General features: G+C 42.2%; 2 protein-coding genes across 4 annotated transcripts; both read right to left on the reverse strand.

The window, feature by feature from the left end:
- Nucleotides 1–710: 710 nt before the first annotated feature.
- LOC127330926 (probable amidase At4g34880) lies at nucleotides 711–5,160 on the reverse strand. Its single transcript, XM_051356998.2, has 5 exons — nucleotides 4,588–5,160; nucleotides 4,275–4,489; nucleotides 1,628–1,867; nucleotides 1,292–1,490; nucleotides 711–1,209 (listed from the first exon to the last, which is right to left on the reverse strand). Exons 1-5 carry the CDS (start codon nucleotides 5,110–5,112, stop codon nucleotides 853–855), a joined length of 1,536 nt encoding a protein of 511 aa, XP_051212958.1. The 5' UTR covers nucleotides 5,113–5,160; the 3' UTR covers nucleotides 711–852.
- A 2,127-nt stretch (nucleotides 5,161–7,287) lies between these two features.
- Nucleotides 7,288–25,947, reverse strand: LOC127330927 (uncharacterized). Of its 3 annotated transcripts, none has more exons than XM_051356999.2 (22): nucleotides 24,777–25,947; nucleotides 23,477–23,592; nucleotides 22,227–22,435; nucleotides 19,823–19,942; nucleotides 18,605–18,733; nucleotides 18,360–18,485; nucleotides 17,043–17,098; nucleotides 16,861–16,960; nucleotides 16,131–16,248; nucleotides 15,830–16,039; nucleotides 15,200–15,524; nucleotides 14,372–14,465; nucleotides 12,674–12,782; nucleotides 12,312–12,580; nucleotides 11,668–11,795; nucleotides 10,270–10,504; nucleotides 9,689–9,877; nucleotides 8,807–9,090; nucleotides 8,522–8,729; nucleotides 8,186–8,425; nucleotides 7,850–7,932; nucleotides 7,288–7,767 (listed from the first exon to the last, which is right to left on the reverse strand). In XM_051356999.2, exons 1-22 carry the CDS (start codon nucleotides 25,601–25,603, stop codon nucleotides 7,608–7,610), a joined length of 4,335 nt encoding a protein of 1,444 aa, XP_051212959.1. In that variant the 5' UTR covers nucleotides 25,604–25,947; the 3' UTR covers nucleotides 7,288–7,607. The 3 variants fall into 3 exon arrangements, with proteins under 3 accessions (XP_051212959.1, XP_051212960.1, XP_051212962.1); XM_051357000.2 differs by having other exon boundaries at nucleotides 8,186–8,421; nucleotides 8,518–8,729; XM_051357002.2 differs by lacking the exons at nucleotides 12,312–12,580; nucleotides 12,674–12,782 and having other exon boundaries at nucleotides 8,186–8,421; nucleotides 8,518–8,729.
- Between the last annotated feature and the right edge of the window lie 487 nt (nucleotides 25,948–26,434).

A 26,434-nucleotide genomic window follows, 5' to 3' on the forward strand; every position in this document is an offset into this window, starting at 1 on the left:
AAGTAAAACCAACGGGGTTAAATGGAGGAGGGCATGGAAGTTAGTACCTTAAGGTCAAGTAAAGGGAATTGTTAGGTAAATGGCTTTTTCGTCCGAGAAGGGCCCTAGCCTCCCGCTCGACCTTCCAATCCCCGCAGCTCTCTCTCTCTCTCTCCCGCCCCTCACCCATATATGTTATGTGCATGAATCGACCTTGCTCCGGCGGCCAGCGAACCTACGTCCCGAGCTCCGGCGACCGTCGTACGGCACGGGTTTCTTGCTGCAAGACCTGCCCCCGCTACCCCTGAGCTAGGACGTGAAGCCTTCCTGCTCTGTCGTCCCTAATTTCTCACTCTATCTTCAACGATGTGATGCACTGTTACATGTCATGTGTAATGTGTTGATGCTTTGCCTATGAATGTGTAGGCTAGATTAACGTGCTCTGATGACTGATTTGTGTGATAGTGCTTGTTGACGATTTCTGATAGTATCTCTTGTGTACCTTTTTATAATACATAACACGGTACAACGATTAAGTCCTTTACAATGCAATTTATCATTTTTATCATCCATACAACATTTGGTATTCAACTTCAATATCTAGTCTAGGTTCTCAATATCTAACACATCCAAACAGAAGTATTGGCATTTGATCTCAATATATATCAATATCCTGGGTATTGGACATTCAACCCAATACAATACCTAGCCCCCAATGCAAACATCCAAACGAAGCAGAAGAGATATTGAGGAACATAGGAGGGCCGAACCACCAAATTTTTTGAATGTTTCTCAAGCAATTTGCGAAATGATTGCACTATACTTCCCATACACATACATGAAAAAAAAGGCTACATTTCTACCTTGGCTGAACTATGGCAAGAACGTGGGAGCCTTCCTGACATTTGTAATCTGCTCAAAAGCATACGCCATTTCGATCAACCTTGGCTCGTACCCTCTCAACCCACCGAAGGAGAGACCGAACGGCACCCCCGAGCTGCTGTACCCGGCTGGCACGGTGATCGCTGGCATCCCGCCGATGGCGAGCACAGGGGCCAATGCGCTGTCAGGCGTCACGACGGCGTCCAGCTCGTGCTCCTTCATCAGCTTCTCCAGCCCGTCGGCAGAGAGCTTGTTCAACCCGCTGATCGCCGCTTTCTCCATGGCACCGATACCGGTCGTGTTCTCGGCTGCCAGGAAGATGAGCTGCCCGATCTCCTTCAGCTTCTCCTGTTAAGCAGGCAGACATGTAAGTATCGTCTATTGTTTATAATGCAAAATATGGAATCTGAGTCTGAAAGTTTGAGCTGACCTCGACGGGATGTGCATTGTTGAAGTCTATGACCTCCGCAAGCGATCTGACCGGAGAATTTGACAAGTCCGACAGATAGGAGTTCAGGCTTAACTTGAACTCTGCCGGTAACGCAATCTGTTCGCCGTTGTTAAGAGAATCCAGTATGACACTAAGATTTTCTATTTCGAGGTTCTCTATCACGGTTGCTCCTTGCAACCTGCAAGAAAAAATAAACAAAATGCAAGTTATGTGATATCATATCACACACGACCTACTGGCCGTTCCAATTTTTAACAAAATTGGCAATTGTGCGAGCATTGAGCATTTTATCGAAGAGGAAAATGTCAACTGTACCACATTCTATAAAAATGTTGTTGGTAAACCGTGTGTTGCACTGTCCCGTTTGCGTAGTTGAAGAAGCCGTTGGGAACCCCTATCCTCTTCCCCTGCAGGCCACCTTTCTTCAAGAACTGTGCATATCCACCATGAGGGATGTACTTGGAAGCTGCAACCGTGGCTGCCGCATCTAGGGCGTCATAGCCCACAATGGCGTCCAACACGTGGACCGCATCCGTAACGGTACGACAAATTGGCCTGCGGTTTTAAAATAATTATCGAGGTTCAATTTCTTTGCGATGTTCACAAATGATTGTATCTATTGATTGATTATAACCTAGATCCATGATATATTTTCCACATCTTTTTTTGGAAACCTTAGAAGAGAGGAAAAGAACATACTCACCAAAATTGCAATATTAGTGGCAAGATCTCATTTGAAAATAAAATTTTGGTCCATGTAGACTGAGTCAACCAATGTGGACGACATCTAGCTCGACATTTCCACTAATATGGAGAGAGAGATATATTCCCTCCGTGCCAAAATGAAGGCTTGATTTAATTTGCATGGTCTTCTAATGCACGATTTGAAACACTAGTATATACCAAATTATACAGGTTGTGAATGTTTTAAATGTATTTTTGTATTTGTCTCGCAATGTTCTTTCATTTCATGTGTGTGTGCGTGTGCGTGACGCTTTATGTTTTAAAACAAGGGAAGTACATAATAGATGTAAATATTATTATTTTCAATAAAGGGTGAAATTGAAATACTCCATCCATTTTAATTTACTTCACCTTTTAGGTTTAGTCAAAGTCAAATTTTGCAAAGAAAAAATAACAATATCCTTAATACCAACTACATATAATATGGATGTATACTTTACAAAAACTAGAACATAATAGATTTACATTGTAGATGTTGATATTTTTCGTAAATGTTTGGTCAAAATTTAAATTTTGAATTTGACTAAACTTAGAACACAAAATAATTGTGAACGGACGGAGTAGAAAGGTAGTAAAAATCACAACTTCAATGATAAACTGATTAAGTAATGCATGGCTTTTGGCAAGGACTCATATATAATATTCATTTTGTGCAATAAAGATTTAGGCTAGCCATACTATATCTTAGCACTCTGGCCCCACAAAACTGTCGATGTTGCAGCTAATTAAGAAGCAGAGAAAGAATTAGAGTACCATAGGTGGATACGGCATCATAACGTATATTACGGGAGAAGTTAATGTCGAATAGATCTTGAACACATTTTTGCATTCAGGTTCTAGAGATCAATAAATATAATATGGCTATGATGCTACTTTATGATATCATGCATTCTAAAGCTAATATTAACTACCATACATGGGTATCATATGCATTATACTACTAGTTCTTTTTTTGAAATGGAGAACATGTCCCATCCTCTGCAATGATATATGCATATGGTATTCTTTATTATTTTATTCAACAAAGTCCGAATGCACCATGCAACATATGCACACCTGGCAATGAGTGAAAATCATTTCATGATACTATGATACTACCCACTGCGACCATCCTTAATGAGTAATTATTCATGTCTTTCAAGTACAACTACGCATGTATAATGTCTATTGTGTTTCTTTCCACAATGCCTATGTTTGAATAAATCTCTCTAAATTCCCTGCAAAAAAAAAAGAAGCCCGACCGATTTGAACTCTATTCTTTATTAGTCCATCCATCCACAAATAAGTATAATTCTAGCCGATGGGAGGGGCTTCGCCACCATAGGGGCGCTATAGGGCCCGTGTCCAAGGTGCACTGCCGGTAAGGGCCTCGCCTCCACCGCACCCTTCCTCGCCTAGGCTCGCCCCCAACTCCCGCGCCTCCATGGTTCCTTCAGTTCTACATCCAGTATATCAACCATCTAACAATGGCAGGTGTCGTCCAGTTCTGGTTGTACTTTTTTACAGCCCAATGTACTTTTCAATCCTTTATTACATCCAGATGATGGCAGCAATGGCGAATGCATTTTTTTCCCTTTTTCTACATCCAAGAACTTGAACATAGTAGGTTCCCACAGATCTTGATGTAGCAAAAGTAGGTTCCCTCACATCTTGATTTAATTTATATATTTTTTAAAATTTACCGGTGCCATTTTTTTACAGAAAAAGGAGGTAGCGGATGCATTTACTTTCAGTTTCGTTCGGTCTGAATTTTGCAGTCTACCAATGTAGTAGTTGAGATGGAGCATGAAGACATTCTTTGTCTGCGTGAAAGAAAAGTGGTGCGGGGTGATGACATTTGGGAAGCTAGACTTTTCCACTTTTGAAACGGTGCGGGATGTTGAACTATTTTATTTTTATAATTGAGTGGGGCACCCCCTAAGACTAACCAGCTGGGCACTCCAACCACTAGTACATATAAAATATAAAACACCACCCAAAACATGACACTATATTTGTTGTGAAATGTAGTTTTATAATATTTTGATTTGATATCATATATGTTGCTACATTTATCTAGTATAAAATTGGTCAAATTTTTAAAAGTTTAACTTAGGCTAAAACTTAGGTATCCACTATATATGTGTGGACGTCGGAGGGAGTATATTTTTTGAGCCCTTGGGGTCATCAACTATCTACCAAATTTAGTTTCTAGTAGAGACTATTTATATTTACTTACCCAATAGTGTCTTGCCTAGGTGAGATGGGGACGACCCCGGCCCGGCTGGTCAACCCCACCGTCGGCTTGATCCCGACCACCGAGTTCAGCGACGCTGGGCAAATTATGGAGCCGTCGGTCTCCGTCCCCAGCGTCACCGCCGCCATGCTTGCCGCCGCCGCGATGGACGACCCGGTGCTGGACCCACACGGGCTCGCCGTCAGCACGTACGGGTTCTGCACCAAAGCCACGAGATCAATCCAATTCATTCATTCTCTGGTTTCTCCAGATCGCCATTGATTGGAGCTAGAACAAGCTAGGGAGATCACCATACCCTGGCCTGGCCGCCGCGGGCGCTCCAGCCGTCGGTGCCGGGGAGGCTGCGGAAGTTGGCCCACTCCTCCATGTTCGCCTTGCCCAGAACCACGGCGCCGGCGCGCCTGAGGCGGGAAACCACGCCGGCGTCCCGCGGCGGCACGGAGCCCAGCAGTGCGAACGAGCCAGCCGTCGTGTTGATCGCGTCGCGGGTGCCGATGTTGTCCTTGAGCAGGATGGGCACGCCGTGGAGGATCCCGCCGGCGCCGGCGGCCAGGTATCGGCCGGAGGAGCGCCGGCGCTCGGCGTCGGCCCGCGCGGCTTGGCGGAGCGCGTCCGGGTTGACCTCGATGACGGCGTGGAGGAGCGGGTTCAGGCCCCGGATGCGATCGAGGTAGAACCGGACGAGCTGCACCGAGGTGAGGCTGCCGTTTCCGAAGCCCTGCTGGATGGTTGCCAGGCTCGCCTCCTCGATCCGGAAGCCATTAGCGCCGGTGGCGAGCAGCACGAGGGCGGCGGCCAGTGCCGGCAGCAGACGTGGCATCGTCGAATGTGTAGTCTGTGTCCACTGAGCTGTGGTCTGTGGTCAGCTCAACTCAGGCTGCTCACTCTACTTATAGTATTTTTTTATTAATTGGTCGGCATCAAGCAGAACACCATTTCTACAAGAATAGTATTTTTTATTAATTGGTTATGCTTGACACGGTAAAAATTAGGCCTATCGATATGAACAACTTATAGAGATTAAATAAGCCATACTTATGAGAAGCTGTGCTGTGATAAACAATGGTGGTTTTGCTAGCGAGACACCACCCATCGTCATGGGTATCACGTGATGCACTCCAATTGGCAAAATTATACAAACTGCATCTCATATCTTGCCAACGGATAATACAAATAGAGGTGGTCATTATAAGTTCCGTTTGACATATGGGAATCGGCAACAAGTTTATCCTTCCTACCCCATTTTCATCCACTTGTCTTAACCTAGCATTATGGTGGACCATTTTAATTATGTTTTAACAAATTCATTTTATTTCATTATAATGTTAAAAAGTACTTTGTGGTTTTAGTCATTTGTTCATTTCAGATTACAAAATATATTCAACATATTATAATGAATGCAAAAGAGAGGGTGCTGCATCAACCACCTTTTTTTTGAGAGCTCACATGCCTTTATTCAAGTAGAAATGATAGTGGTTCCAAGAACCAAACGTGTCTTCCGGCTGGCAAAGACGTTGCATATCTTGCCAGGCGGTGAGCTTCTACATTTGACCCCCTCTTCTCATGCTTGAAAGAGGTGCCCTCTCTTTGTCGAGCTCTAATCTTTATCTCTGTCAGAATGCTCCTGAAGACGCCCAGGTTCTCGATCGCCATATAACCCCTGGACCACTTCTAGACAGTCTGAAGCCACACAAATATGGCAGCAGATCATCAGCAATGTCCAACGCCTCTCTGCAAGCTAGCGCTTCTAGGGATCCAGGATGATTAATTCCATCGAAAACGATTGCCCGATGCGCCCAGGAAAGACACCTGCACCTGATCGGCATACGACGCCAACTGCTCCCTTCATTGTCAGTTTAGCAACAGCCGTGTCCACGTTGATCTTGGTGCAGTTTGAAGGAGGAGGTATCCACTTCCCCGGTGGAGCAGCTACCGGTTTCCCTCCTCTCGCTTGCCCCTCTCGACCAACTTCATAACTAATCTTTAGGTCGGATAGAAAGTGATTGACAAACAAGTTTGTTGCCATTGGGCTTTGAAAAACCTCCTCGTGAATGGCTTTCCACCGAGCATGCCATATTGCCCACATGGTGACAATCATACGAGTAAAGTCTGCCCCCTTCATAGACTCCATCATGAAGAAAAGCCATTGTCACGCAACAATTTCAGCCGACAAAGAGATGTGCTCGACAATATCCTCCGCTGACAGAGCCCAGACACAGCGCGCCAAATTGCATTCGAACATGGAATGCCTCCAGGAATCAGCCAGACCGCAGATTGAGCAAGCCGGTGTCACCTCCATGTTCCTTTGGTGTCGTAGATCCCCTGTAGATAGGGACAGTTTCGGGAACCTCCACAGGAAAAATTTAACCTTTGACGAGACGTCTATCTTCCACATCTTAGACCAGTCCCTCCCTTCCTCTGTTGTACGCGATGAAGCAGGTTTGGGATATTCAGAATTATCTCAGAATCCATCGGCAAGAAGAATTCTTCAATTCTCTCAACATTCCACCTTGACTCTTGATGAACAATGTAGTCACTCACCATGGGAGGAGCCCCTGCCCGCCGAGGTGCAACCGGGCATAACCTCTCATCCCTAGGTAACGCTGCATCAACCACTTAAGGGCGGCAAAATAGGCATCCAAAGGGACATCCAAACCAAGCAAGATGGACGCCCAAGGGGACATCCAGCCCAAGTGACCCAATGGGACATCAACCCATGACGGTAGCTGCAGAGCTAGCCTAAAATATGCTATTATTGCACCAAATTTCATTAGTACATAGGATTAATTCTCCTGAGTTGGGCGGGCCAATTTGTTGCGCCAAGTTCTTCTAAGATGTTTCATCAGGATTACTATCAGATCCAAGCATGAGGGGTGCACCAAGTTCTTGTAAGATGTTTCAGCAGGATTACTATCACATCCTAGCGCTGGTTGTAATGTATTTGTACAACTCATTTACAGCCCGCTGGTAGAAATAAACTAACACACCAAACAAATTCTAAACATGAACCGATGAGTTCACTATTACTACTTATTACTTACAAAATGTACAACATTCCAGCGCCAATCTCGCTACTTGACTTCACTGTTTTCTTGCTGTACACCACTCATCCCTAGCCGAAACTAAACCTAGAAACTACAGAAATCTAGTTCACGCAAGAACACAAACCCTATCCTAACGGTTGATAATGTACATGATACCGCCGACTAACAAAATTCCACTTTTCAGACATATCTACACCATGCCAGAAAGCTCCCAAAACGACAGCTTGTCAGCATCATGTGGTTGAGAACCTGCCACTCTCACAACCGGGTACTACATTGTCCAGAATCTATCCGGGTCAGGGCTGAATAAGGAATAATCCTGGATCTCCAGATTTGCTACATGCCAATTGACCAGTCCCGCCTGGAGTGCCTTGACAAGAAACAGGACGATGGGTAGTATCCACCATTCATCGTCATCCCTAACTTTGAAGCTGCAGACGCGCGAAAAAACAAACAGATCAGTACTGGAATTCGATTGAAATTCTATCACCACAATTACATAAGGAATCTGACCTTCTGGTGCTTGATGCATGAGCTGAAGATGACGCCAAAGAAGTTAGCCCAGAGTACAACGCACCACAGATGATTGCTACAATCTGCAACGAAATAAGACATACATCTCTGATGAGCCTGTTACATCATCTCTATATGGATACATAGATATTAACTCTTGCAACGGAGTTCAAAACAATAGCAATACAAATAACATACTCCCTACGGTTCGAAATAATTGCCCAAAAATGGATGTATATACATCCATTTTTGGGCAATTATTTTGAACTGGAGGGAGTACATATTTTTTGTTCAGGAAATAAGATATATAAGAGCTCAAGGAAAAAAAAGACTTACAATGTTTATGACAGAAGTAATATTCCAAAGTGTAAAAATACGGGTCACGGAAGATCTTTTTGGTCCTCGACTGAAAAGCGCATTCAGACCAGCGAGGAAAGGAGAAAGCAAAGCAAGGGGTGGAATAAGCAATACAGCAAGGAAAGCCCCGACGGATATCCAGTAGTATTGTACGAGCATAAGCAATGTGATGGAAAAATCACCAACAAGTAATATACAGATAAGCAGCTGCAATGCTTCCTGAAATGTCAAAGCAAGGCCACTGTTAAGGTGATTGGCATGTAACGGCATGACCAACTATGTGCTTATTATAGAAACGGTCCAGTGGTTACTTACCGCATAGCCAATAGGCCTGCAATTTTGCAACAGCAGCGAGAAAGGGAAGAGATAATCTCTTTTACAGTCCAGAGACTTGAGTGTTTCTTCGTTTATGACCACACCATTCACTCCGCCTGACAACCGCTTTCTTGAAACAGCATAGCTTGTGCAAGGCTGCTCCTGATTTGCCTGCTTGGATTTCTGTACTGGAACTGCAATTTTTTTCCTGCAGAATTAAAATTAAAGTTATTTTACACAGCATCGGAATATTTTTTCCAAGACATGCTATTGTAGTTGGTTTACCTTGAACGGTCACCAGAGTCTGGGGCATGCTCATGATGGTGTTGGCTCTTATAGAAGTGTTCATTCACCGCTACAACAATACCTAGCTGGTAATAACCAGAAGCAGTGGTCTGAAACCACCCTAGCTCAACTCGAACACCATGTCGCTCAAGTTGGGGATTCCCATGACTATTAATCCAAGAAATGACCGGTTCCAAAGTTGACCGGATGCTGCCTTTCTTTACTGTCCTCAGTTGAGCATTTAAGCCAGCAACTAATCTGTTCCAGATCGCAGTAGATATGTACTGGCAAAATAAGAGAGACACTAGGAGTGTTTAACACAAGAAATGCATTTCATAATCATATATAACAAATAAAATGATAATAAGCACCTGAGGCTCAAAAACACTAGAATATAATGCCAAAACCAAATACTCCCTCCGTTGAAAAAAAAAATGCTGCTCAAGTTTGTCTAGATACGATTGTATCTAGACATGTTTTTAGTGTGTAGACACATCCGTATCTAGAAAGTACACTAACCTCGGGGCATATAGCTAATGTGATAATTTGCCTGAGTTGATGCATATCAACTACGGCAAATTGTCAAAAGTACACTAACCTCGGGGCAAATTATACAAAGATTTAAACGATAATATGCATTACTTCAGCCAAAAACCATATCCTGATCAACGACTCGCACATTTTTCACTTGGACAACGTGTGACATAATTGGAAAACTTGAAGCATATCCTCATGAAGCAGTAACATAATTGGAAAACATGTGACTACTACCTATTCCTGATGTAGTAGTAAGTAGTAACATGATCGGAAAACCTGGAACATATCCATAAGGGACAAAACTGAGATGTCCTGGGCATCACCATTAAGTTGTAAATAAATTACCTGGCCAAGAAGATTCGACAGCAATGCATCGCTGTGTAGGTAGTATGGGGACATATAGCTCCCGTCACCACCAAAAATTAAACACATGGGAAACCTCTTTTGGATTGTGGATGTTACGTCAAGTCGTTTCTCATCACCTCCCAGAAAGAAATCAATGTAAGCAACCATCAAGTCTGGTGTAGAACCAACCTGTTAAATTCAACCAATTAGGTGTGTAATGGACCTATTGGTCTGCAACAAACGATAATTAACCAATTTCCCTCAATTCCTCACAAGCTGCTAGTCAAATTTCAGGTTAAAGAACCAAGGATCATTATCATTCCGATCAGGTGCTAAGAGTATTTTAATGAACTGAAATAATCTATCTCTGAACACCAATTACAGGTCTATTTCGTAACGTTTGGGTACAAATTAAGATACATTTCTAGTATTACCATTATACTGAAACTCAGCTGAGCTCGACTTACTTCCTATCTGAACTGAACAATGCTGCTTCATCCAGCCAGTTCTGATTTTATAAACATTTACATCATTATGGCTGGTTTTAATACTGAATGGCATGACTAAATTCTGTTACTGACCTTCAAGCCTTTATATAGAGCACGTGATCTGCAAGAGCGGAGACATGAATGATCGTATTCAGATTTAACATATTCTTGAAGACGATGACTTTTCTTTCTTCTGCGCCATTGTTTCCAAGACCAGGCACAAGGATATGCAAGTACTGAAAGAATACTATGGACGGAACCTTCCCACCACTCAAAGGCTGCAACCAAGTTGATTTCATCGATAAAACGGTTAAAAGCATCTTCATACCTGCGTAAAAGGACAGTATTGTCACCTACAGTGAGGAGTTACATGTATAATTGAAGTATACACGGGAACATTGACCATTGTTCTCTCGCGACATATGCGCCATTAAATAAGTAACAATATTTCAGCAAGATCAATTTGCTAAGTTTCATGCACCAACCAGTATAACCAAAAGCCCGAACTGATGGAAAGAAGGTGGGCAATCCACATACAATGTAACACCCCCTCTCACATGTGACTCTATGAGGCCTCGTGGACGGAAAGAGGGCAAAAGCAATTTCTTATTAAATTTCAAAAGCCGAGACTTGAACCCAATCCTCTGTTCCGATACCATGTTAAGTTTCATGCACCAACCAGTAGAACCAAAAGCCTGAACTGATGAAAAGGTGGGAAATCCGCATATACTGTAACACAATTCAGGTAAGTAGTACCTCCCATTAATAGATCACAATAGTTGAACTATTCCCAGAAAATATCAATTGAGCAAGGCCCTAATGGGTTCTTTGGATCTCAATTAAAGCTCCCATTTAGAACACAACAGTTCAAATGTTTTCAGCAAATTCCATCATTCGAAGCTAGACCCTAAAGTGTTCTTTGAGTCTTGATTTTAACATAAACCATTTTTACACTGAAGCCGCTTTTTTGGTTTTATTAAAAAAATGTAGCAGCTGTGTACCTATTGATACTAGGACCCAAGCTACAGGGACATCCAAGCTCCAATTTAAAGAATTAACAGTAAGTTAGAGGAAGGGTTACACAAAATGGGTTAACAAACAACACGTGCAATCTTTTCTGGTAGAACATCAGTGACATGTCGAAAAATTTAGAACTGATGATATATTTTTACGCTCTAAAATCTAATAGCTTTTGTGATGAATGAAAGCAGACGTATCAGTGATTATGTACTACTACCTCCGTTCCAATGTCAATGCTTACTAAATTTAACCAAATATATAGAAGAAAATGTGAACATCTACAATATTAAGTAATACATCATGAAAATATATCTTGGGTGAATCTATTGATACTGATTTGTTATCGTAAATGTTCATATTTTTATACCTAACATTGGTCAAACTTGGAGATGTTAACTTGTGACTAAATATATATGCCTTATTCATTGGAACAAAGTGAGTATCATAGAATCATAAGGTGAAAAGCCTTACACAATTCCAATTATAGCGTCAGGAGGTGAGTAAGGAAGATGCCACGGTTCTCGGAATGTGTTAGGCCCCATGAAGTATATTCTGTGTACATGGCTTTGTGTTTCTTCTGCCCTGCTGGCCCCAGGTACCTATTTATCAGCACAAACAAACAAAAAAAGCAAGATTCCTCAACAAATTGTACTACTAATGTCCAAGTAATTTATCATTTATAGAGTTAATTGTCCTCAACTCTTTTACAGTTGTTCGTCAAATCACATAATAAGCCTTTGGCCTTTGATCTATTAAAACTGATGTTTGTGTATGTTGAGGAAGACAGTAGTAATACAGTGAATAATATTCTCACGATGGAACCAGGAAATTATCCCTTCCTTCTCAACAGTTATTCTGCGTTAGAAGTCAAGTTTCTGTGATTTCATCGATTGTAAAGACACCAGGATGATACAATGATGGTCACATAAAGCACATATAATTATTTCAATCTTCTTTTTTTAGAAAGACATGTTTAGTAAGTGTGCAAGTGCATGTGACTAATTTGCTCAATGTCCTAGATCTAGTATTCTTTACAGTTGCCCTAGATGACTACATAAGATTATAATGTATCTGTTCAAAAAAAAAGATTATAATGTATGAAATGGACTATATACCTCAGCCAGTGAAAGCAAAAATGGTGAAGAAGCATATGCATCATTGTGGATTGCATTTGTTGACCGGTACGTGATGTCACTCTCGCAAATCTTAACTCTTAGAGCAGTTAAGATGATTGCCAAAAGAATAATTGTAAAGAATAGGAAAATTGCAAAAGACCAAGGACCCCCAAAAGTATATACTAGTTCCTCAAGTGGTGTGTAACAATTTGGCATCTTGTACTTAGCAGATATGCACTTATACGGGCAGGATGGCTGGGTAACACCACCTAGCAAGTCAAAGTTAGTGCTTAGTTTCTTCCATGCAAAGTGGAGAAGATTGAACATAATTTCAGAAAGACAACGCAAGTCCAGAGACCTACCTCTTACATATATGAAGTCAGCACGGTTTGGAAGACCATTCAAAGAACAAGGGGCACAGAGAGATGAGTTGGACCCAACAACATTTTTATATGTGCCAACTGGGCATTCCTGGAAATAGTTATAGTCAGTCAATAGTTTCGAACGAACTAATGAAATGTCATTTGATAGTGTTAGACAGCATAATGCATTTGAAGGAGGAAGCCGCCTTGTGGGCACAGGCTGGAGCACTTGGCCTGAGAGCCGTGTTGCCGACAAGCTGGGATGTACACTAGGAAACTCCTTTTGTTTTAACACCTCTTAGGAGACTTGTTCGCTTTTTCTCGAAAAAAAATTGACTTGAGGTTTTTCTTATTTTGGAAGTACTTTGCAATTAATGGTCAAAAATTTAAAAATGTTAACCGCGTGGGTCCCTCAGTGACCTATACTAGAGGCAGGGCAGAGGATTATTTGGTTGCACAGTATTCACCATGTCAAAACTATGTACTCATATTAGTTTATAAGTACAGACAAAAATCTTAAGACACTTCAATCCTTCAAAGTCCAGTACAGAGCATGTGTAACAGTGCAAGTGAGGGTGGTCCAGCTACTCCGTACCACATATCATAAACTTAAGATAAACAGGGAGAATAACCAGACACATGTCCAACTGTTTTTTCTAACATGCCATGTAAACTATTGCTTATGGATTGTTTACTTTTGATCAATGAACAGTTGGCCATTTAATACTGCTAAAGATAATGAACAATAACATACTCACTCCGTTTATAATTATCATGTGTTCTAGGTTAAGTCGAACTTTATAAAGTTGAATCAAATATATATATATGAATTTGGTATATTTTTCATATTATATGCATTTGGTATTATAGATGTCGATATTTTTTCAGATATTTTGGTCAAACTTTATAAAGTTTTACTTCGACTAAACCCAGAACGCAGGGTAGTAAAAAACAGAGGCAGTATAAGCATCTTAACCTCCTATCTTCGTGGACAGTCCAATTTGGTGAACTGAACGGATTATTAAGACCAGAACTGGAACTGGAAATAAATGCCTGGGCCACAAAAGTTACCTGTGTGTCTCACTGATCAATTAGTATAAGGATATAGCAGCTCCCTCTACTCGGCACAATCTACCTGGTACCTACAAACCCTTCACTGGGTGAACTGTCCTTTGGTGTCACAAATCCCCATGGGAAGCCAATGCATGTCTCGGGTGCAAGTTCTTCCTTTGGCTTGCTTTGCAGTAATGTTGCTCAACACAGCTAAATTAGCCTTCAGATGTTCTTGTCACTAAAAACCTTACCCTTTTTTCTTAATGAAAAGATTTACAAAGCTTTTACGGCTTTCTAGAAAGAAGATTGAACGACTTTGGGAGATAGACTTAGTTTTGTGCTGCGTCCTGGGGCTGAAATGTTCTGTCCAGTGTCCACCCTACACCATACGGCCCTACCTCTTCTTTTTCTTTTCCCTTTGATGAAAATATTCTTGAGTTCACCATACTATTTAACGGAAATAGATGCAAAGACTTCACATGCACTAGAAAAAAAAACAGGTAAAATAAACTAATATATGCATCAAGATGAATACTAGATAGCACTTAACTAAACAAATCAAGGCTCAAGTTACCAATACCAGCCAACAGCTCAGAAGTTTTATCTATGAAAGCTGGATGAACATGGTGAGTTTAGTGCTCTTACATCACAAAAGGTTCCATATAGTCCTACCGGGCACTCCTTTCCTGTTACTGTTCCATTTTCTCCAAAATGCCCATCGTCATTACCAGTTCCTCCACTACAGAATAGAACAGCAATTGGAGGTTAGCACTTAACTAAACAAATCAAGGCTCAAGGCAGTGCAAAAATGAAGTTCCATGAAAAATAAATGCTATAGATTTATCCCGTGTAGGTCACACAGATAGTAGTCATTGCATTTCATGCTTGGTTGTACATATACTTCTATCTATAGGCGCGCTTTTTTAACCATGCTTTAGAGAGAGAAGTATATGTACAAAGACGCAACCTCGTCTGTAATTGTCATTGGCTTTTACTACTCCCTCCGTTCACTAATATAAGATGTTTTAGTTTTTTGTAGATTTATCTTTTTTTTAACCTTTGGACAGTAGGGAAGGCCCCTACTGCTTTCTATATTTCATATAAACACCAGCTTAGTACATAATTCCATTGTGTGTGGAAGAGCTATAGAGATGTGATCAAGGAGTTTATGAAACTATGTAGTTCCTCTTTGGTTCTATGAACTAGAAGCCCAAAGGCAGTGCAAAATCTAGCCTTCCAAGAGCTAGTGTCCGGCGTAATTCCCTGGAAAAGAAGGCATTGCGTTCCTTCCAGATGGACCATGCAGAAATCATGAAAGTTTCTTTGAACATGAGTTTAGAAGATTTATCTATTTTCATATGTATCTAGTCTATTTTTAGTGTGCAGAATCACTCATTATGATGTGTATCTAGCTCACTTTGAAATGTCTAAAACGTCTTATATTGTGAACAGAGGGAGTACATGATTGCATACCTTGATTCAATTGTACCATTGATAGAAGCAATCTGAACAAATTCATCTCCAGTAGCAATATTTGACCAGTGAAAGTGTATCCTGCCACCGCCACCGCCACCTCCGCCATGTATGCCTCCTTCGCCACCAGATGCTGACAATGCTGAATTTTTCTCTACCAGAAGCCATTGAAGAAAAAAAAGGATTGTTCCTCCAGAACCACCACCAATGCCACCTTTAAAGGTCCCATTGGATTCTCCAGTTATGCCTCTATTGCTTTCACCATTAGAGCTCACAGATCCATATATTGACAATCTTGCAAGTGGCCATTTCGTGGACCCAATGACTGCATAAGGAAATTGACAGAATTGAAAAGAAAAGTTGTATCAAAAGCTTCACAAAGTAAACATACTTATTTCCAGAAGAAAACTGAAAAAGAAAGGTTTGCTAAGTCAGAGTTGGTAGAATATGCTTCCATTGTGCAGCGCTATGCATGTCAAGCACGGAATAAAAATATGCTGACACTTAACTCGTATAATGCTATTAACGAGCTTCAAGAAAAACAAAAGGAAACCCATATACAGGCCTATCTTCAGCATGGTATAAATCTCATAGTGGATCAACGTCAAGACCACATAAAATAGTACAGACCTATTAATCCCCCGCCAGTACTGTGGTCAGCTGACTCAACAGAACCGCTACCACTTCCTAGCTCACATGGAAGATAGGAATTGCCATATTGTTGACCTCCTTCACTTATCATTCCATTGTAAATCCCTACACCACCCTGGCCTCCATGACCAGCACCACCACCAGCTCCATACTTAAGGAATGTTCCTCTACCAATTCCTTCCATACAACCTATAAGAGGATCCGCTGAGTGAACAGAGTTACAACATTGATAAAAGATATTCCAGTTCTTTACTGATCACAAAACGAAACACTGAATCACCTAACTCTGAGGCACTTATTGCACCATCATTTGTAACAGTCACGGTTCTTGCTCGATGAATGTGAATTATACTCCCCCTGACTATGCCACCAACAGTTATGTCTTCAACACGGCAAATCTGCAAAACGTGAATATCTTACAAGGAAAGCTACAACAAAACTTGTACTCGAAACTGCAATATAGCCAGATCCAAAAAAATAAAAAATAAAACCACAAACACAGCTATGAAAAAAGTATAAACATAGTGTTATTTCTGTTTGCAGGATGGAATATTTCTTGGGTCTGTGGTAACATGAAGGTGTATTGTTCACCACCCTCACCATGTTACTAACAAGAGGTGGTTTCCTCTTGTCTATCCATTTGATATGTTTGTTGACCTGGGTTAGGTATAATCTATGAAACCATACAGGTTTACAGATCTGCATGTTTTGCATTCTGGCGGTCGAGTCAGTGTTGCATAAAAAAAAATGCAGTGCAATGCAATCTCTACTGAATGATAGTGAAGGTTGGAGTGCATGTATCAAATTTGACGTGGTAATATGGTATACAACACATTTCAACAGGCAAAGCTTTCAGACACATCTAGGAATGATTATGCAAAGGCACAAACGTAACTAAAAGGTGTCGTCATGCTTCCTTGCCAAAAGCTCTTTCTTATATAGAAGATCTACAAGATAGTGAAAATTTGGAGTTTCCATCAGAAGAGAATGTCACAGCAAACAATTCTTACTTGGATTGTAAAGGACAAGGAGCTGTTAACATGGCAATCATCAGGGGGTGCGATTAACTCAGTAGGGCATGTTTTACTTTCACAGACCGAAAGTGCATCCCTGATATCAAAAGATGTCAATCCACAGCATTGCTTAGAAGCAACTAAAGATCATTAATTTACATTGAAACATCAGAACTCACAAGGTGCTTTGAACATCCTCATCTATAGGAGCCTGGACAAGGGAGCCAGGACCGACCTGCTCATACATCAAGAGAAGTTGTCATCACAAGTTGCAACACGCAGAATAAATGTTAAAGCACACATGTTAGTTCGGCTGATAATATGGACCAGCTGAACACTAAGCAAGGCAAAAGGAAAAACAAGAAATGCAGTTGCACAGGATTAAGAAAGAACCACGGAAAGTGGATTTACTTGTTTCCAGAGCATCCCAAATAATAATTGGATCAGGAGATCAATACAACTATGCAAGTGGTTCAAACAAGATACGCAAACACTAGGAAACGACAGTGCTTCCCAAGATATCTATAATGCTGAAAGCTGACAAGCAGCATGAATAATAAGAACAGAAGATACCCTAAAAAAGAACATAACGTCATTAACCAACCAACACTCTTCCTATAAATGGCATAGGCAGTAATTAGGAATGCGAACCTATAAAATAGTATCACTGCTTTTGTTTCCATGGTGAAATAGTTGCAGTGCTTTGTATATGAAATTATGCAGACTGTCATACAAATAAACATTGTCACCAGCAAGGAGGCCACAATCAGAAGCTACAAACAAATAAACTTTGTCTCCAGCAAGGAGACAATTCCAGGCCTTCACATGTTACAATTCTCTTCCCACTAGCATGGACAACAGATCCTCGGACCTCGGTGTTTTCAAGTTACTTGGGTTTGAGAACTCTGGTCTTGATTCTGGCCATGAAGCTCAACAAGGCAAGCATTGACCATTTTATGGGTTTGTGTCGTGGTGGGGCCAGCTTAGGTTTCTTCCATAAATCAGGTTTCAAGGCTTACATACTAGAAGTCCAAAAATTCCTTTCGTATCAAGTTTGTTGTAAACTCCCCAAATCCTCGAGAGGGCCCAAGTTCAAAAGACTATACAAGTGAGAAGCTCAAGCTTACATTCAAACAAACAGGGCTTAACTAAGTTCCAACTAAGTTTAAAAAAAACTAAATCAAGTCATAAACAGATCATCAGATCCTCCACTCTATTGCTGAGCCGCGTGCAGTACAGTCAAGTATTCATTATACAATCTTCGCAAAAACAAGTATTCATTATACAAGTTATATGACCTTCAAAAAATTTCAAATTGGAGAATACAGATAAGTGAAGTGTCCTACATAATGTTGTATATATTATACCATGTTTCTGCCTGGAGAAGGCAATACTAAACCAGGGAGGGGGAACTGGGGAAGGGTATAGTATTTACATAAGTACCAGTACTTCATTGCACAAAAACTGAATAGGTAGTGTTTATATTATAATCTTACTTCAATGTTGTAAAACAAAGATAGAAACAGTTGCCGCGCTTTGATTTCATCTCCAGGACCACTCAAGTTAAGAAGACCTTGTCCATAGACTCCCAGAGCAGCATTTGAAGATATCACTGATCCATGCTGTCAGAACAACATAGAAAACTGAACTTGCAGTACTACGAAAAGAACTTTTTGCCAGTAAGTCTTTCAAACAAACACAAAAAGAACATTTTGCCAGTAAGTTTCTCAAACAAACATACCTTGAGTACAACAAGGTTTCTTGCCTCAAGCATAGATGTAAGAACAACATCCTTAGCCCCACCATCTATCTGAATCTTTGAATCCCACATTAAGAGCACCTTCACGTACATTCTGAAAGCACCATACACCTTCAATAACAGGAGCAAGTCAGGGCTTGCATAACATGATCATAAAGGATATTATAATGAAGTAACCATACAGTACATTTAGTACATCAGTGTCTTCCTACTGAATCCTGTTTGCAATTACAAGACACGCGCGTGCACCACACGCGCACACACAAACGAGCCCATCCTCTAATCACATGCTGAATAACGGAAACCAGGCATAATTCGGCGAATTTCACTAAATTCCTACTGAACACACACCTAAGCGTGTTTAAATGTGAGCACCAGGATCTGAACCCCGGAGGGTGGAGTCATTGCCCCCACAACACCACCCCATCAAGAAGTTGGTTCTCATCTTTCAGTTGAATATAACGCTTTCATGTCTACAAGTGTTGGACGCATGACAGTTCCCCAATACTTCTCCTGCATGTTTCAGAGCCATGTAAAGAAGCCATGGCAGATCACATGTTGGAATATTGTTAATTTTCATGTCTGACAGATTAAGGCCTCAAGTTTGGAGCAAATATATCACGTAGTTGAGCAGCTGGTAATGTAGTTGTTGCACACAGTTGGTAGAGCAATATCAAACTCACCTGGGCGGAAGATTAGATATTCAAGAGGGTAATCACATCAGCTTAATACTCAACATATTTACTACATACAGCATGGTGCAGCTCGGTGGGTGAAATTTACAGATGAAAATTCCTAGTTGTGTCATAGGGCACTGAAATTTGCAGGCATTAAAGCACTCCCCACCGACGTACTCATGCCCGTTGCTCCAAAAAAAAATATACATGCACTTTATTTTGTCATAATTCCTCGCAAACAAATTAGTGATTTTTTTTAAGAAATACTGGTGCACAATTGCCTTGGAAGCCTTGAATTCTATAAACAATTAAACATAGTAAGACTCTTCTTTGAAATAATTTATAGTGCACCAACCCATCCTTTAAGTTGGTGCCTAAGGAAAACTCTCGATCATTTCAAAGCCAAGGAGAGACCTTCAGCACACAAATACATAATTTGCTATAGATGAACTGATTACTATGTGATGCATATGAATAATTATTTATGACCATCAACAAAAGATATGTATACAATAAGGCATACCTTTATAACAGAGTCACTCATTAGAAGCTCTTCCGCAACCAGCTCAAACTCTGATATTGGATTGTCAGATAACCCAAAGCAGATGCTACCGTTACTAAGTAGCCTTATTTGCCCAGTCACCTGATAAATAGAAAATAGGAGAAAATAAAAATAGTTAATATAATAATGCAAATGGAGATAGAAATAGGAAGGTGTCAAATAACAACAATCAGCAGGTAAAGAGAAGGAAAGCACAACAGATATAAAGGGCATGGAATCCCATTGAAACAGATTTCGAAAGGAGCGCAATGAAAAATTTGAACATGTATGATATGCATAGACTTCATTGCTTGCTCAGGTCCACAAAGAATATATATCCTACTACGAATTATTTAGTGTCCCATGTTAATAGAAATGTTATGACCAACAAATAAATTAAACAATTTAGCCAAAACTTAGATTTACAAGAATGTGGGAATCAATGTTACAAACAGTGAGTGTTGACACTCTATTGCATGCCAGTGCGGGACAGACTGACAGTGATGGAGCTAGGGGAACATGTAAGTCTTTTAGTAGCTACTCCAATGGGAGATTCCTTGCTTACAAAGCTAGTATTAAAGGACTGTGTTATTACGAGAGCAGATCAGGAAATGAAGTTGGATCTAATAGTTTTAGACTTTCTATATTTGGATGCTGGTATGGATTGGTTGTCTGCATACCATGCTCGTGTGGATTGTGTTTTAGGAAGATAGTGACTCAACACCCTGTAAACCATCGTCTGAACTTGTTGGGGTGTGTGATGAATATCCCGCTCGAATCTCGGCCATTCATGCCACTCCAGCTACTAGAGTATAGCAACTTTCGCTACCTTGACTCTTCTTGTTATTATCCAGACCCATCAAGTCATTCAAAAGCAAAGAAAGAAAGATGAATAAGCAAAGCGAAGGCCAAGCCTGATCTCCCTTTCCCTTGATATGGCGGACTCCTAAAATAGGCTTTCTTTGTTCGTATGATTTTTAAGAATACTATAATAAGCCAGCAGGGGCTTTGTACCCTCCCAGGCTCCCATGCTGGTACAACGAGCACCGCCAAACTTTTCTTCGTCGCAAGGAACCCATGGTGCAGCAGTAGCATTGCAAAGCGCTAGCTCAGATAATAAGTTGACCGAGTACTGGGATTTTAATTGACCTGAAGGTAAGTAAATAGAGTGGCTAAGTTGTGTTGGTGGGTTTTCGGTTCATTCCATATAAGAAATACTAGGGCACCAGGCAGCCAAGCTAGCCAAGTCAAGCTAAGAGAGTCTGAGATACTACTCTCAACGATGACGCGATTGCAAGGCACGGGCACAGGGCGGGCAGCGCAACGAGAAACTCTAGTAACAAGCTGGCAACATGCGCGGGAAAATCTCCTATAACAGATCACCTCCATATTTAACATATTCATCACCGGATGTCACTTGCCCACATTGTTTTCACATGAGCTAAGAGAGTCTGAGACACTACTCTCAACGATGATGCGATTGCAAGGCACGGGCACAGGGCGGGCAGCGCAACGAGAAACTCTAGTAGCAAGCTGGCAACATGCGCGGGAAAATCTCCTATAACCGATCACCTCCATATTTAGCATATTCATCACCGGATGTCACTTGACCACATTGTTTGGACCCTTTGATGGTCAAATCCTATAAGTGTGACTGAGAACATAGGGACATGACAAGGAAGTTCAAGAAGTGCTACTCTTCAACAGCTCATGTCAAAACCTAGTCCAAATATCTAACACCACTTTACAGTCACATTAGCTTGTTGAGAACAATAAGATATAAATTTGAAATACTAGACAATAGCCCAGGGTGTAGGGAGGTGGTGTCTCCTTGCCAACCTAGATTCGACCCCTGTGAGAATTAAACCTCATTGATTTATTTCGCCTAGCGAATAAAGCAGTATTGCCTTCTTAACAATGTGTGAGGGGTCCTAGTACCCTTAGTGCCATTATTAACACATCATATACCAATTTGCCGTGTCAATATTTGCGAATAGTTATTATTGAAAATATATTTACAGAAGAAACTGCAAATTAGGACCTGTTCAGAAGTCCTCCGCTCCTACACAGCACTTCCGGAGCGGACGGAGCTACCGTTCATTTGTAGGGAGTCGCTAAAGTCCAGCTCTACGAGCTCCGTGAATTTCCACGGAGTGGAAGACTTCCAAACAGGTCCTTAGTGTGGTGTAGAATCAAATACTAAAAGAAGAAATATTAAGAAAAGTGGAATAGTGGTTGTGGTTATACAGGTACAGTATCTTTGCCCAAAAATATACATATACAACACAAGATAACCTCAGAAATTAGTCGCACGAAGGCATAGAAATTATTGATTAATGAAGAAATCATGAACGTGATGCTAGTGGGTGGGTCATAGTATTCAAACCTGTACTCTGGACCACAGCAAGGGAACCAACACCTTTGCATTGCTCTCCACAAGCACATTCGACCAAAGTTTGGTCACTGAGAAACCCAGTAATGGAGTTTCCGTGTGCGTGGTGAAGTTTCCATTGCTGACCTTTAGAGTCTCCAATGATGTATCATATATTGTACCTGCTGCACCTGCATTCTCAGGGCACCCAAAACTCTGTCCACCTGATGGATATGAAAAGTTTGCCATTGGAATACAACAAAAGAGGAATGGATTGCGTTACTAAGAAGTTCTGAAGCTAAAAAGCGCACGTATATACCAGAAACAAATGCGTCAATATTCAACACTCTGGATGGATAAGAGACATAATAGTGATAGTATAAATCGAGGTACACAGCCACAGAAAGACCTAAACTGGTGAATTTGACGATGTAGGACAATCCAGATTTAGATTAATATTTGTATGGAATGTCTAATTGAACCATTAAAAAATGTCTAGCTAAAATTTAGGCAAATAAAGGGCGAGCAACATTTTAGCTGATTTAAAACTAGGGTTCTCTAAGATTTGCCAGCTTACAAGTTACAATGACCAGGGCTAATTATCTGTTCACTTGCAGAAGAGGTTTATGAGTCCCAATATCCGATTTTCTGTCTTTTTGTCTAACTTTTTGTGTGTGCCTTTTTCACACTAATTGCTATACCACAGAACATGTGGTAATACACATATTGTGACATAAATGCACATACTTCAATATAACAGGCAACATCTCTGAGGTTCTGATGCTCAATATTAATTGATATCTTGCTCTCGATAATTTTGTTATTGATATTTAGCAGTTGTTCGATCCAGAGAAACCAGTGAGATATAAAAAAAAATGATGTTTGCAAACAAGAGCAGAGTGGTACTTTACGCAAGACAGTCCATAACAAGGCTTCATAAGTTTAACATCCAAACAGGTACAATGCATACTATGGCTATTAGCTTTAAGACCATCATGCAATATCTAAACATATAAAAACCTCACAACTCACGAGCAATGAAAAGTCCAAAGTGTTTTTGCACATCAACTAAGTCAACATAGTGCATTAATTAAGCTATCTCTACATGCGTTTAAACCTGCATGTCACACCCTTAACGCATTTTGTACAGTTACCAACTAGCCAGAGAACCAATACATGACACCACACAGTATTCAACAGTAACCAGAAATAAATATATATTGCACTTTGTGTGCAATAACTTGCCACATCAAGAAAATACTCACCATGAACTATAATTTCCAAATCTTGTTGAATGCTGTAAGATTCTAGAGATATCCTCCCACCACCGCCTCCGCCCCATCCATTACCACCAGAAGCACTTATTGTACCATTTCCATATCTAGAATGTTATACAACAAGGAACATTGTATCTCAAGGTCGCCACAGAAAGCATACAATGCAAGTATGAAGATTGCTACTTTGATTTAGTAATAATCTTATGGGGAAAATGTTTTCTGATCTTACAAAAATTAATATTTGCATATGATAATAAAATAGTAACTAATCAGGTGATCCTCAATAATCAAATACCTAGGTCTATCAAATCAATTAGAAAGCCACAGCAAGTTTGTTGCGCTGAGCAACATCAGCGACACCTTTGGTAAGCTTATGTGCATGTTCACATGGCTGGAGGTGGAAGGAGGTGAAGGAAGGAGCATGGTGGAGGCTTCAGGCAGCTACCATGCATGTAGAAGGTGACGTATGCAGATAGGAGCAGATGTGTACAGAGTTGGTCAACATCAGAAGTAGGTTATTATAAATAATAACAGGACTGATATCAAATCTTGGATCAGCGATAATGTCGGTTGGATTTCAATGGGATTTGGGTTCTGCAAAGATTTGGACGTACTGTTGGGAAGCTAAACTATTAAGGATCATAACAGGCTATGTACAGACTGCACCATTGGTGTCGCACTAGAGCATCGTAAATCTGACAACACGTAGCCATGTCACAGCTCATAAATGGATCCTTGAAGAGTATTTTCTTGAGAAAGATAATTTGTGTATAGGGTAGCATGATGAATGGCAATGTACCGAACAGCAAGTCACTGATTTGCAACTCAACCCAGCAATCGCACTCAAATTGTAGCACCACGGTACAACCAGAGTAAGTCACATAAACTCTTGATCCTTATCTGCTATTCTCTATTTTCCATGAAATAAGGGTTTTCAACTTGATCCTGAATAATGCAGATCCACCCAGTGTCTTATGAAGCAGAATGGCATGGAAACTAATGAAATTATTATCTAAAAAGTTTCTTATCTAGCATGACATCTTACGTGCACGGGGAATAATCAAGTCATGAGCATATTTACACAGATTGTATGTACATTTATTTATCTACATAGTAATCGTCCGTAGTGGCTAATTTCCATGGAATAATGCGAGGAAATAACATACTAGCAGAATATCAAAGAGGACTGGGATCCTTGTATCCAATGATTTCACATTGGTAACATAAATCGCATTGAAAACAGGTATACTAGTAATAAATTTGAAACGACTCGAGATGAAGATCTTACAGCTTGTAAGCTTGGACCATAATGCTCCCACCGGAGCCGCCACCCCCTCTGAGACCACCGACCCCTCCTTCAGCAAGCACATCTCCATCCACACTGAGAATCTCGCTGGCCCTGAGCAGGACACGCCCCCCACCGTCCCCTCCGAGGTCCTCATCGGCCGAGAAGCTGCCCCCCTTGCTCCCGTAGCTCCACGGGCTATCCAAGTAGACCCACGCGTACACATCCCCTCCCCAGTTGGTGTCATTGGAGACCTTGCAGGACGCGCCGCGGCCGCCGTGCCCGCCCCCGGCGCCCTCGAGGCTGTGCGGCGTCCCGGACGTCTGCGGTGGGGGCTCCCCCGCGAGGCCCGTGGTGTTGACGGCCGAGTCGGCCCCGAGCGAGACGTTGGTCGCGTAGAGGGTGATAGAGCCTGCTACTACCTGCGCGCGCTCGCCGAGGGCGATGGTGCCCGAGAGGTTGAGCGCGAGGGAGCAGCCCGGGTGGGGGCAGGCGATGGTGACGCCCGGGAGGATGGAGAGGCTCCCGGCGCCGTAGACGCAGGCGGGGGCGGTGAGGAGGGTGGTGGTGGTGAGGGAGCAGGTCGTGTCGAGCGACCCCGTGCCGTTCAGGTCGGCGCAGGTGTGGGTGGATGACGAGGGGCTCCCGCAGGGGAGGTCGTCCCCGTGCAGGAGCGGCGCCCCCGCGTCCCCGCTGGAGGCGCCGAACTCGGAAGGGGTTTGCGCGCCGAGGCGGTCCTCGACCGCCGACGCGGGGAGGCCGCGGGCAAACAGGCCCGCCGCAGCGAGCAGCACGGCCCAGCAGGCGAGGCGCCCCGTCGGCGTCGTCATGGCCGCCGCCGATCACTCGCGGACCAGAATCATGGTTCAGCAACGCGGTTTGTACGGGGCAGAAGTGGTCCGAGCACCGGAGCGGGCGAGCAGTTAGCGGCTCCGATTGGCACGGGTGGCGGCGGCGGCTGTGGGCGAAGATGGATCTCGATTGGGGAGTGCGAGAGGTGGGATCTATAAACCCTAGGGCGAGCGAGCGAGCGCACGAGGACGGCGAGGGAGGGGGAGATGGCGACGAAGCGGAGTGTGGTGCTCGGCGAGGCGGCGGCGGCGGCGGTGACTGGAGTACGCGGAGGAGAGAGATGGTGGCCAGCTGTGCTGATTTGTCGGGCGTGCGGGCGGGTCGTAAGCAAAGCGAAATTAGTCCACACTGACAGTTACTGTTAGTTAGTTTATTCAACCGGGTACCTCGCCGTCATTTTCACCTCTCCTGCTCTTCCTCCTCTTCCACTTCCTCATATTCATCTTCATCTCCGTCTCCTTGAAACCTACATGAGTTTTTGATTCCTCTGTTTTTGGGATGAGTTTTTGATTCCTCTGTTGAACATCTAGAGAAAAAAAAAGTAATTTAACTCATCGTCGACTTCCTCAACTGGCGAGGGTTTGCAGACTCCCCTTACTCTGTGGTGAGAGGGGAGGATGTGCCGCAGCTTGATGGCGGGAGAGATGTAGAGAGATGGGGCCTCAGGTGAAGGTGGACGGGGTGGCACGGCGGGACACTCGATCATGCTCGTTAGGTATGGTAGCCCTAATCCCGGTGGCGGCAGCATACATGCGGTATCGTATTCCGTGCCTTAGTTGGCTGAAACAGTCTAGCAAGCGCCAAACCCA

The sequence above is a fragment of the Lolium perenne genome, chromosome 2 (assembly GCF_019359855.2).
Source record: "Lolium perenne isolate Kyuss_39 chromosome 2, Kyuss_2.0, whole genome shotgun sequence".
Lineage (NCBI taxonomy): Eukaryota > Viridiplantae > Streptophyta > Magnoliopsida > Poales > Poaceae > Lolium > Lolium perenne.

Excerpts from the sequence above, each read along its gene's own strand:
- LOC127330926 (XM_051356998.2), bottom strand. The coding sequence starts at position 5,112 with ATGCCACGTCTGCTGCCGGCACTGGCCGCCGCCCTCGTGCTGCTCGCC. Across the intron at positions 1,868-4,274 it reads CCTAGGCAAGACACTATTGG|GCCAATTTGTCGTACCGTTA; the intron begins GTAAGTAAATAT and ends TTAAAACCGCAG. Across the intron at positions 1,491-1,627 it reads CAACATTTTTATAGAATGTG|GTTGCAAGGAGCAACCGTGA; the intron begins GTACAGTTGACA and ends TTTTTCTTGCAG.
- LOC127330927 (XM_051356999.2), bottom strand. The coding sequence starts at position 25,603 with ATGACGACGCCGACGGGGCGCCTCGCCTGCTGGGCCGTGCTGCTCGCT. Across the intron at positions 18,486-18,604 it reads GAAACCTTGTTGTACTCAAG|CATGGATCAGTGATATCTTC; the intron begins GTATGTTTGTTT and ends TTGTTCTGACAG. Across the intron at positions 11,796-12,311 it reads TTTTGCTTTCACTGGCTGAG|GTACCTGGGGCCAGCAGGGC; the intron begins GTATATAGTCCA and ends GCTGATAAATAG.